The sequence below is a fragment of the Trichomycterus rosablanca genome, chromosome 10 (genome assembly GCF_030014385.1).
Source record: "Trichomycterus rosablanca isolate fTriRos1 chromosome 10, fTriRos1.hap1, whole genome shotgun sequence".
Lineage (NCBI taxonomy): Eukaryota > Metazoa > Chordata > Actinopteri > Siluriformes > Trichomycteridae > Trichomycterus > Trichomycterus rosablanca.
The window spans coordinates 37,935,405-37,948,811 of NC_085997.1; the positions used below are offsets into that span (position 1 = coordinate 37,935,405).

Here is a 13,407-nt window from a genome sequence, read left to right on the forward strand (position 1 = left end):
GGAACAGGCTTCGCCAGGGTCGACCAAAAAAGTCGAGTCCACGTGTTCGGCATCATATCCAGAGGTTGGCTTTAAAAAATAGACACATGAGTGCTGCCAGCATTGCTGCAGAGGTTGAAGACGTGGGAGGTCAGCCTGTCAGTGCTCAGACCATACGCCGCACACTGCATCAACTCGGTCTGCATGCTCGTCATCCCAGAAGGAAGCTGACGCACAAGAAAGCCCGCAAACAGTTTGCTGAAGACAAGCAGTCCAAGAACATGGATTACTGGAATGCCCTGTGGTCTGACGAGACCAAGATAAACTTGTTTGGCTCAGATGGTGTCCAGCATGTGTGGCGGCGCCCTGGTGAGAAGTACCAAGACAACTGTATCTTGCCTACAGTCAAGCATGGTGGTGGTAGCATCATGGTCTTGGGCTGCATGAGTGTTGCTGGCACTGGGGAGCTGCAGTTTGTTGAGGGAAACATGAATTCCAACATGTACTGTGACATTCTGAAACAGAGCATGATCCCCTCCCTTTGAAAACTGGGCCTCATGGCAGTTTTCCAACAGGATAACGACCCCAAACACAACCTCCAAGATGACAACTGCCTTGCTGAGGAAGCTGAAGGTAAAGGTGATGGACTAAACCCAATTGAGCACCTGTGGCGCATCCTCAAGTGGAAGGTGGAGGAGTTCAAGGTGTCTAACATCCACCAGCTCCGTGATGTCATCATGGAGGAGTGGAAGAGGATTCCAGTAGCAACCTGTGCAGCTCTGGTGAATTCCATGCCCAGGAGGGTTAAGGCAGTGCTGGATAATAATGGTGGTCACACAAAATATTGACACTTTGGGCACAATTTGGACATGTTCACTGTGGGGTGTACTCACTTATGTTGCCAGCCATTTAGACATTAATGGCTGTGTGTTGAGTTATTTTCAGAAGACAGTAAATCTACACTGCTATACAAGCTGTACACTGACTACTCTAAGTTATATCCAAGTTTTATTTCTATAGTGTTGTCCCATGAAAAGATATAATAAAATATTTGCAGAAATGTGAGGGGTTTACTCACTTTTGTGATACACTGTACGTGTGTGTGTGTGTGTGTGTGTGTATTCTCTCAGACGTCTGACCGTGAGCTTGTCATTCATCCCATTTAAAAAACAAATGATATTTAAATAGTGTGACCTCTATGTGATCTTTTCAGCTAGAACTACAGCCACACTTCTGACAATGCTTTCCACAAGATTCTGAAATATGTCTGTGGGGATTTCTGCCTGTTCAGTCAAAAGAAAGCCACAGTTTACATTTTCAGCATTTAGCAGACGCTTTTATTCAAAGCGACTTGCAGTACTGTGACAGTATACTGTCTAAGCAATTAAGGGTCAAGGGCTCAACAGTGGCAACCTGGTAGTGGTGGGGCTTGAACCAGCAACCTTTTGATTACTAGTCCAGTACCTTAACCACTAGGCTACAACTGCCCTTTACAACACTGTTGACGTTGTAGTTCATTCCAGAAGTGGTGCATTTTCTGAAAGTCCCGTTTTTGGTACCAGTAGTTTCGATCCTGACTGTGATGTTTCAGAAAGATGTGGTTAAACACATGAAACATTTATTCAATAAGTAATCAGTACCCTGTTAGAACTGAAGTTGTGGTATTCTGGGACTGACCTGACTCGGGCTCCACAGAGAAGTACGGCTGACCCTGCAGAATGCTGTACGTCACTCTGGCGCTATTTCCGTACGTTATATCATCAGCATCCAGCGCTGTTACCTGGACAACAAACGTACCTGAATAAAGAAAAAATACTAATTAGACCAAAACTATTACGAAATAACATGATGGTGTGTGTGTGTGTGTGTGTGTGTGTGTGTGTGTGTTTGTGTGTGTGTGAGCATTATACAGTGAGTGAAGATCACATGACCTTTTATGATTTTGCATTAAAACCTACACATGCAAAAACTCATCCTGTATAACCAAACGTATTTAAATCACATGGTACAGACATACGATACACCAGCACCTCACCAGACCTGAACAGTATGGCCAAAAGTATGTGCAGATCACTCCTAATTACAAATAATAAAATGCTGTGCTGCAACAGTTTAGGGAAGGTCCTTTCCTGTTCTGTATCCCTGTGTATAAAACTAGATTCATAAAGACAGTGGTTGAGAAGTTTACAGAGGGGAAAACTCCATATTAATGCTGATGGTTTTAGAATTTTCTCTTAGTTTGTTGTCCACATTGTTTTGGACATTCAAGGTATAGCAGTCTTGAAATGTCAATGATTTTAGGAACTGTTCTGACTAAATAGCATTTATTATTATTATTATTATTATTATTATTATTTATATTGTTATTATATTATTGTTATTATTGTAATTATTATTATTTGTAATTATATTATTTTAATTATTTTTTGTTATTATTATTATTTCTATTATTATTGTTATTATTATTATTGTTATTATTATTATTGTTATTATTTTTATTATTGTTATTATTATTATTATTATTTCTATTTTTATTTATATTATTATTATTTCTATTATTATTATTATTATTGTTATTATTATTTCTATTATTTCTATTATTATTATAATTATATTATTATTATTATATTATTATAATCATAATATTATTATTGTTAATATTATTATTATATTATTATTTCAAAAAAAATTTTTCTTTCTATTATTATTATTGTTATTATTAACATTATTATCATTATTGTTATTGTTGTTATTATTGTCATTATTATTATTATCATATTATTATTATTGTTATTGTTATTATTATTATTATTATTATTATTATTATCATAATTTTTTTTTATAAACATTATTATTATTATTTTTATTTTAATTAACATTATTATTATTATTATTATTATCATTATTACTATTATTATTATTTTTATTAACATGATTATTATTATTATTTTTATTATTTTAATTAACATTATTATTATTATTATTATTATCATTATTATTATTATTATTATTATTATTTTAATTAACATGATTATTATTATTATTTTTATTATTTTAATTAACATTATTATTATTATTATGAGGATTATAAAGATTAGGGTTTATAACCCACCCACGTCGGCCATCTCCTGCACAGAGGCAATGTAGGGGTCCTTGGTGAATTTGGGCTCATTATCGTTGATGTCGTGGATTTTGATGGTGAAGATGGAGGGCCCCTCCAGGTCCCGTCCTGTGATTTTATCCACTGCTTTGGCGCTGAGTGTGTAAGACGATTTCTCCTCGCGGTCCAGCCTTCTCGTGGCGTGAAGATCCCCCGAATTCTCATCGATGACGAAGATGCTCCCGGCTCCTTCGCCTGAGAGGACGTACTTCACTGCCCCGTCCTCATGGTCTTTATCCGAATGCAGCTGTGGAGACACGTTACACAGTTTGAGGACCATCTCAGCCTGACCTCTGCATATACTGGTGTGCACAAGAGTTTACATACACCAATGTACAGAGTACTGAGCAGTATATTAGGAACACATGTGCACCTACACATGCAATTACAGAAGAAGGAACAGCAGGAGGAACAGCAGAAGGAACAGCACAAGAGCCAGCAGAAGGAACAGCAGAAGAGACAGCAGAAGAACCAGCAGACAAAACAGCAGAAGAGCCAGCAGAAGGAACAGCAGAAGAGACAGCAGAAGAACCAGCAGACAAAACAGCAGAAGGAACAGCAGAAGCACCAGCAGAAGGAACAGCAGAAGGAACAGCAGAAGAGCCAGCAGAAGGAACAGCAGAAGAGACAGCAGAAGCGCCAGCAGAAGCGCCAGCAGAAGGAACAGCACAAGAGCCAGCAGAAGGAACAGCAGAAGAGACAGCAGAAGGAACAGCAGAAGAGCCAGCAAAAGGAACAGCAGAAGAGACAGCAGAAGAGACAGCAGAAGAGACAGCAGAAGGGACAGCAGAAGCACCAGCAGAGGGAACAGCAGAAGAGCCAGCAGAAGGAACAGCACAAGAGCCAGCAGAAGGAACAGCAGAAGGAACAGCAGAAGGAACAGCAGACGGGACAGCAGAAGAGACAGCAGAAGAGACAACAGAAGAGACAGCAGAAGGGACAGCAGAAGGAACAGCAGAAGAGACAGCAGAAGAGACAGCAGAAGAGACAACAGAAGAGACAGCAGAAGGGACAGCAGAAGGAACAGCAGAAGAGACAGCAGAAGGGACAGCAGAAGCGCCAGCAGAAGGAACAGCACAAGAGCCAGCAGAAGGAACAGCAGAAGAGCCAGCAGAGGGAACAGCTGAAGAGACAGCAGAAGGAACAGCAGAAGAGCCAGCAGAGGGAACAGCAGAAGCACCAGCAGAGGGAACAGCAGAAGAGCCAGCAGAAGGAACAGCACAAGAGTCACAAAAAGGAACAGCAGAAGCACCAGCAGAAGAGCCAGCAAAGGAAACAGCAGAAGAGACAGCAGAAGCGCCAGTAGAGGAAACAGCAATAGGAACAAAAGAAGGAACAGCACAAGAGACAGCAGAAGGAACAGCACAAGAGCCAGCAGAAGGAACAGCACAAGAGACAGCAGAAGGAACAACACAAGAGTCAGCAGAAGGAACAGCACAAGAGACAGCAGAAGGAACAGCACAAGAGACAGCAGAAGAACCAGCAGAAGCGCCAGTAGAGGAAACAGCAGAAGGAACAGCAGAAGGAACAGCAGAAGGAACAGCAGAAGGAACAGCAGAAGAGACAGCAGAAGAACCAGCAGAATCGCCAGTAGAGGAAACAGCAGAAGGAACAGCAGAAGGAACAGCACTGGGTGAAAGGTAGGAAACAACCCAGACAGGTCACCTATTCATCACAGGGCACACACACACACCCAGGGGCAATTTAATAACCCCAGTTATTTTGGCTGCACGTCTTTGTACTGTGAGAGGAAACTGGAGGTCCCGGAGGAAACCCACAGGGAGAACATGCAAACCCCACACAGAAAGGATTCGAACCCAGGACCTTCTTGCTGTGAGGCGACAGTGCTACCCACCGAGCCATCGTGTATATTAAAAAAGTAATTAAAAGTATTTGCCCCCAACTTCTAAATCGTCCGGTTGATATTTGGGTTCAGCTTCAGCAGCCACGCCAGTTAAGATTAATGCAGGTCCTGCTGAACCTAAACATCACGTACAGGAACCTGCCTGTGGATGTGAAGCACCAGCACATCCTGCCACCTTCTAAAGAGATTCAAATCCTCATGCAAAACACAGTCATTCAGCTCAACCAGTCTGGAGAGAGTTACAAAGCCATTGCTAAGGCTCTGGGACTCCAGGAAACCACAGCGAGAGGCATTAATCACACATGAAGAAAGCTTGGAGCTGTGGTGAACCTTCTCATGAGTGGCTGGCCTCATCCAACAACTCATCCGTGAGGGCACAAAGGAACTGCCGGCCACACCCGCCTCACCATGGTCAATGTACACAATGCAAAATATAAGAAAGATGCTGGACAAAAGTGGGAGAGCTGCAAGGCCCAAACCAGGGCTGACCAAAAAAATGACACAAAGGCTCAGTGCGCCAAAATTCAGGACCTGTGATGATATTCTGTGGACTGATGAGTCAAAGCTGGAACTTTTTGGAAGACGTGGGTCCTGTTACACTCCATAAAACATCATAGCAGCAGTCACAGTGGTGCTATTGGTATAAATCCTGAAGAAGTCAGTCAGTCAGTTTGTGACCTAAAGCTCAAGTGCAGTCGGGTTGTGTAGCAGGAGAATGATCTACACAAGTAGGTCCAACTCTGAATGTCACGTAAGAAATAAAACCATGGTTTTGGAGCAGCCTGGCTTGAATCTCATTGAAATTTTTACTGAGCCCGTTTTGACAGAAAGAACTCTGGTTCTTGAACCGGTTCTGTTCAGACTTCTTTTAAAGCAGTGGTCCCCAATCTTTTTTGTACCACGGACCCGTTTCATGCAAGATATAGTTTTACGGACAGCCGGGTGGTGGTGGTGGTGGGGGGTTAAAATAGAATAACTACACTGCTCACAAATGAGCTTTTCCCGCTGCAATAAGACGCTGCTCCCACCTAGGGGTGATTGGAGACAATAACACCCGTAAAAAAGTAGTGTTTTCATTGCTGATGTAGCGATTACGGCCTGGTGCTTGGGGACCACTGTTTTAAAGAACCGGCGGCGTTTCCACCTGATTTTGGGAGCCGAGCATGCGTCATTGATGGTGGGCGTGGCACAACAGAAGTAAAAGGTACTAACATGATGAGTGTGTAGGAGTGTGTAGATTAACTTTGAGGATTTGTGCTGCTGTTCCAGATGTTTGTTTCATGCAAAAAGCATTGATCAACTTATAAAAAGACGTTGAAGGCGACTTCGTGTGGGATAACCAGTTGAGCCGCTGATGTCAAACTGTTAAAGCTTCTTTCAGCGTCCAAAAAGGTGGAAATCAGATGGAGATAAATCCGGACTAAAAGCGTCTCTCAGACACGACCGATTACCCCTCCTCCTCCCACCCGCTTATAACCACAATATAAAAGTGAGGAAACTTTTTGAATATAGTAAACTTGTCAGGTATTGTTGCTTCTCTACAACTTGACACGCTCACAGATGACGCCTCAGTATTTTCTACCTACAGCTGAAAACGAATGTTCACAGTTCGGTAGTTTTTTTATTTATTATTTATTTATTCAGAAACGTGGTGAGTTGGTTCAAAATTAAGTTCATGAACCAGAACGGTGCCCGTTCCACGTCGGTTAAAAGGGTCTGACTGTGGCAAGACCTTAATCTGGCAGTTCATGCTCCAAATCACTCCAATTTAGCCAAATTAAAACCATTCTACAAAAAAGAGCCGGCAAAGGTTCCTCCACAACGACGTGAAAGACTCATCGTGAGTTACTGCAAATGTTTGTCTGCAGTCGTTACTGCCATGGGTGACGCAACCAGGTATTAGGTTCAGGTTTAGGGGGGCAGTTACTTTTTCACAGAATAAATAAATCTTTATCCTCAGCTTATTTAATAGCTGCATTTTCAAGAGAAGAAAGAGAGAGTTCAAGAGAGGCTTTACTGTCATTTCAGCTCTATATGAGTTCATACTGAAACGATACAACGTTCCTCCAGGACCAGAGTGCAACACAGAACATGAGTGCAAAACAACACCACATACACAGTGTAGGTAAAAACAGTGTAATAAATACTAGAGACATTTCTAATATAGAGAAACCGAGGGGAATGGGACCAAAGATGTGTAGAGTTGGTCAGTACCTGGTACTGAATAAATGATAGGTGAGGTAAAAAAACATATTCTGATATACCGATAGCAATGCGAGTTAATATAACAGCAGAGATATTAAAGAATAAGGTGCAAAAAACACAATATTGTGCAAAGATGCAAGTGATACAGCCGCTAAGTAGTTGTGTGTATTGGAGTTGTCAGAGCTTTTCGTGTCAGAGAGTGTGTGTGTATGAGTGTATATTTGTGTAAGCATAATTGTGTCAGAATCTTAAGTGTGGATGTATGTATGTGGATGTATGCATGTAAGTTTGTGTGTGTGTGTGTGTGTGTGTGTGTGTGCGTGCATGTATACGTGTGTGTTTGCACAATACGTGTGCGTATGTGTTAGTGTTAGTGTTATGTGTCTGTGTGTGCATGTGTGAGTGTAATTGTGTGTCATTATATTAAAAATAGCTGGAAGGGCACCCAGGTGGCACAGCGGGATATTCCGCTAGCACACCAACGCCGAGATTCGAAACTCGACGTTGCCACCGGTCGGCTGGGCGCTATCTGGCGGGCACAGTTGGCCATCGTATCTGCAGGGTGGGGACCGGACTATGTGTGGGTGGGTCTTTATATGCTGTGTAAGGACCCTGATTGGCAGAAGAGACGCCTGTGCAGAAAGCAGTGGCGAGAAGAGGAGGGCTGTACACGTTTCGAAAGAGGCATGTACAGCGACGTGCTCTCCTTGGATGCAATCTGGTATCTCTCAGCAGCGGGAGACAAAATGAGTGCGCTAAATCAGGAGGAAAATGGGGGAAAAATGTATTTAAAAATAGCTGGAAGATCTGCAACAGTTAAATGAGACAAATTAGTGAAATTAGAAGAAATTAGGAGGGGGGTGAATACTTATTCACAGCGCTGTGTATTCCGCACCCTTGAGTCGATCCTTCTCCAGTTCTGTGAAATACATTTCCGGAGCGATGTGCTGAATAATATCACGCCTGACGTCTGTTAGGACGATGTAGAACTTCCAGCGTGTTCGTTCTGTCCTACCTAGTTCAGATGTTTATATTTTTGACAGTTCTGTGTGTGTGTGTGTGTTTTTCTTTTAATATAGCGTATAAAGCCGGCAGCGGTACGAGTGTATTCACGTGGGACGGATGTAGACAGAAAATCACCTGTGCGCGCTGCCCTATTTCACTCCGTCCTCGTGGCTAACTATAGCCAGCTCGTTCATCATCCCGCCGCGCTTAAACCCATCTATTAGCTCTGCCTGAAGAGCGACGCTGACGCGCTCGGGCGCAACGCTAAACAAGCCTGATTCGTTTCACAGTGAATGATCATTTGTGCGAGTGCAGGTCCGGCGTGGGAAGTTTAGCTGACTGCAGCACTACACATCCTGTGTGAAAACCTAGTGACCCGCCCTGCTCCCTACTACCTACCTGATCAGCTGCCTCGGTAGAACTCATAAGGCAGATTATTTAGACACTCTGCTTTACGTCAGCGCAGTTTTAGCTTACTAAGCTAACACAGTTAGCCTCAGGACGTTCAAACCGATGCTAGCACTCCAGCCAACGTCTCCCTCCGTGTACCGAAAACGCTTAAACTGTCCCTGACGCCCCAATTTACAAATAAACCCACACTCGTATAATTACACCTTTATACACATTAAACATCAATGAGAATTTATTTACATTATAATGTGAAAAGAACTCCGTTGGTTGCTCCGTATTAATTCATCCACCATGTTTGTAGTTTTTGGTGAGAAAAGTCGTGTCGCACTGAATGCTGGGATCACCTTCAGCGCTGAGGAGGCGTCGGACGCTCCTCGTTATTCAGTCAGATCATCACTCAGAATTAAGGCGCCTCAGTAGGAGCATTTTAAGGAATCTAAGAATTTAGACACGCCCTCTTCTCAGGAGTGTAGCATGATGGGAAATGTGTCTGTGTAGAGAGAGCGCTAGGTTTTCAGACTGACTCGGTGTCTGACCTGCAGGTCTTTGTACTGTGGGCAAGCCGTAGCCTAGTGGTTAGGGTACTAGAAGGTGGTTCAAGCCCCACTACTGCCAGGTTGCTGCTGTTGGGCCCTTGAGCAAGGCCCTTAACCCTCAATTGCTCAGATTGTATACTGTAACAGTACTGTAAGTCGCTTTGGAAGAAAGAGTCTGATAAATGCTGAAAAATGTAAATGAATGTTGAGGGTAGTTGTAGCCTAGTGGTTAAGGTACTGAACTAGCAATCAGAAGGTCGCTAGTTCAAGCCCCACCACAGCCAGGTTGCCACTGTTGGGCCCTTGAGCAAGGCCCTTGACCCTCAATTGCTTAGATAATATACTGTGACAGTACTGTAAGTCGCTTTGGATAAAAGCATCTCCTAAATGCTGAAAATGACAATGTAAATGTGGGAGGAAACCGGAGCTCCCGGAGGAAACCCACACAGACACAGGGAGAACATGCAAATTCCACACAGAAAGGACCTGCAACGTTTCACCTGGGAATCGAACCCAGGACCTTAGTGAAGTGACAGTGCTACCCACCAAGCCACTGTGCCGCCCCAAACAGTTTCCGAGTGCACGTACAGCATGAGACGGTGAAATATGTGTTTTATTTAACACTCTGCATTAGAGGTATTGAACTCACGACCTCTGCATCATTTTTCTTCCCTTTTGTACCAAATAAGTAATTTAAAGTAAAGATCACACGGCGTGAAAGTGAATAATTGACTTCCTTTATTCCTCTCTCTCTGTATCAGTTCCTCCACACAGTGTGTGATTGTATTTCCAATAGAAACTGATCAGCGCTGCGTTTTCATCTGTGTGTTCGGCCTGAACCATCAATTTTCTCACCCAGTTTTGCCCTCGGCTTCAGGTCAGCAGAAATAAACCCTCTGATCCTCTTTTACTTTCATCTCTAACGATATATATTTTTCTTCTTAATCTGTAGCGTTCCTGTTCCTGCTCATCCAGTATGACGGATCACTCCCGTCCTGATGGGTGCAGGTTCTCACCAGTGAAGGGAATCATTTAGAAGGGTGTTCTGTTCCACCACTAATGACCTGTAGTGTTCTAATGACCTGTAGTGACCAAACGTCTCACTGAAACACCACGCTGGAATTTTTTAGTCTGTAACACGTCCACATGCTGATAAACTGGCATAAAAATCCAGTGGCCCTCTGAGTCACATCACAACAACATTTACAAAACAAAACTGAGAACACAACAGCATGCAAATACATTAGCAGGAATGTTGCATTTTAAAAACGGCGCATTAACTGAAACTAAAACACTTCAAAAACGCTGCATTTTAAAAATGTAACTAAAACAAAAAACATTTTAAAAACGCTTTAAAAACCTTAAAAAAATTAAAAATGAACGGCGACAAAAATAATTCAAAACGCTGCATTTCAAAAATGCTGCATTAACTGAGACAAAAACACTTCAAAAACTTGACATTTTAAAAACGTGGAACACTGCATTTACTGCAACAAAAACATTTAAAAACGCAGCATTTCAAAAATGTAACTAAAACAAAAACACTTTAAAAACGCTGCATTTAGTTCATTCACTGAAACAAAAACACTTCAGCAATGCTGCATTCAAGGGTCGCTTACACTAAAAATGCTCCCAGCCACCAAGCAAAAAGCAGATGCTGAAGATACAGAACTGAGAGAAGGTGTGGAGAGAATCTAACGTCTAATTCTTTTGAAAACAGAGCTAAACTTTCTGCTGTAGCTGTTTGGCTATCAATGGCAGGCAGTTACTAACTAGTCAAAATTACAAAGTACCCGTAGGGGCTGGGAGCATGACCCTTGAATACAGCGTTTTTATGTTTTTAATTTCAGTTAATGCAGCATTTTTAAAATGCAGCTTTTAAAAAATGTTTTTCGTTTCTGTTAAAGCAACGTTTTTGAAATGCAGCGTTTTTAAAATGCAGCGTTTTTGAAAATGCTTTTCATTTCTGTTAATGCCGTGTTTTAAAAATGTTGTTTTTTTTAGTTAATGCAGCGTTTTTAAAATGCTTTTCGTTTCTGTTAATGCAGCATTTTTGAAATGCAGCGTCTTTAAAATGTTGTTTGTTTTAGCTAATGCAGCGTTTTTGAAATGCAGCAGTTTTGAATGGCAGCGTTTTTAAAATGCTTTTCGTTTCTTTTAATGCCGTGTTTTTGAAATGTTGTTTTTTTTAGTTAATGCAGCGTTTTTAAAATGTTTTCCGTTTCTGTTAATGCAGCGTTTTTGAAATGCAGCGTTTTTGAAATGCAGCGTTTTTTAAATGTTTGTTTTAGTTAATGCAGCATTTTTGAAATGCAGCAGTTTTAAAATGCAGCATTTAAAAAAAAGTTTTTGTTTCAGTTAATGCTGCATTTTTAAAATGGTGTTTTAGTTAATGCAGTGTTCCTGAAATGCCACGTTCCTGAAATGCCACGTTCCTGAAATGCCACGTTCCTGGTATGTGTTTGCATTCTCTCTTAATGCTGTTTTGTTCTCAGTTTGTTTGCTTTGTAATTGAGGCTGTGATGTGACTGAAACACCAGTAAAACACCAGTAAAACACTTCTATTTCCTCAGGTATATAAGGTCTGTTCATGAAGCTCGTTGTTTCTGCTGCCTGGACTTTTTGTTGGCAGGCTGATGGCGATTATTAATAATAGATGTGAGACTGTTAATGTGTGAGTGCTGCTGCTAACTCGTCTGGTGAACCAGAGTCTTTAATCTTACTATAAATACAGCACCAGCTACTCACAAAAAATAATAAATAATAATAATAATGTACAGAATGTCCTTTTAATATTGTGAGTGATGTATTTAATAAGGATTTGCTTACATTTTGGTATTAAACATATAACATATTTAGTAGAAGAGGAACGCTGATATTCCAAAAGATAAATTGATTAAGGTGGTAAAATTCAACCAACTCACACAAATAGAAGTGTGGCCTGTTCTAGGTAGTTCAGCTTTAGTTTTATATTTTCTCCACGTCTTTGTGGTGGACTGAACTGTAGTTTGAGTTATGATTAAAGCTTCTAAGATGAATGAAATGTTTTATTTTGCGTCTCTGCTTTTACATGATACGTTTTATGTTTTATATAATAATAGTATGTTTGAACTGTGCCTCGTACCTTCCCCACGTACTGAACCTCGTTTCCCGTGTACTCCTCCAGGAGGAAGAACTGATTCCACATCCAGCCTCGTTTAGAGCGCCGGAGCGCCGCCGCCCCCTCGTCCACCTCTGACCGTGTGGACGTTCCTCTGGCCGGACCCCCCATCGTCCTCAGAGCTCCTTCTGCTTCTCTCCACAGGTAAAACCAGGCTAATAAAAACACCGGCGCTTTCATCCTGTCCTCTATATCCAGTATCAACTGTAGTCCAGGTCCTCAAACCTATCTGAGGTCATCCATTACGTCCAGATCACAGAGTCCATCTGAGAATAAGGGGGGAGAGGGTTATTTATTAATTATGATTTTACATTCCATCCTTTGTTTTGTTTATTTAATTCAAGGTTTAATAACATTTGAAATATATAATTACAGCACAGTTTTGACCTTTGTGGAATGTTTTTAGACATTAGATCATCTAGAGACACTGGTCAGTTATATATATTAATAATAACAATTAATATAAATAAATAATAATAACAGTGTTAGTAATAATAATAATAATAACAATAATACAACAATAATATAATAATTAATAATAATAATAATTAATATTAATAAAAATAATCATTAATATTAATAAATAATAATATAAGTGTTAGTAATAATAATAAAGTACTAGTAATAATTATAAGTAATAAAAATAGAATAATATTATTAATAAGAAGACCAATAATAATTATTGTAGTAGTAATAATAATAATAATAATGTAAAATACTCATATAAATAATAATAATAATACAACAAAATAATTAACAATAATATCAGTTATATTAATAATAGTAAAAATAGTAATAAAAATAATAATTATTGTAGTAGTAATTATATAAAATAATAATAATAATAATAAATAAAAATTATTAATAATAAATTAGTATTAGTAATATCAATTAATACAATATTTATTACAATAATAGTAATAATATAAAATAAAAATAATAAATTATTAATAATATAATAGTAATAGTAATAATAATAAAAACTGTAATATTATTGTAGTAGTAATAATAATAATAATAATGTCAAATAATAATATAAATAATAATTAATAATAATAAATAATACAATGAATTAATATAATAATTA

General features: G+C 40.0%; 1 protein-coding gene across 1 annotated transcript in view; it reads right to left on the reverse strand.

Moving 5' to 3' along the window:
- LOC134322125 (cadherin-10-like) overlaps positions 1–13,407 on the reverse strand; it is a 33,616-nt gene that overhangs the window by 11,260 nt on the left and 8,949 nt on the right. The window contains exons 2-4 of the mRNA XM_063003994.1: positions 12,285–12,524; positions 3,092–3,386; positions 1,657–1,776 (exon numbers count right to left, since the gene is read on the reverse strand). Coding sequence (XP_062860064.1) covers positions 1,657–1,776; positions 3,092–3,386; positions 12,285–12,524 — 655 coding nt within the window. The remainder of the gene's footprint in view (positions 1–1,656; positions 1,777–3,091; positions 3,387–12,284; positions 12,525–13,407) is intronic.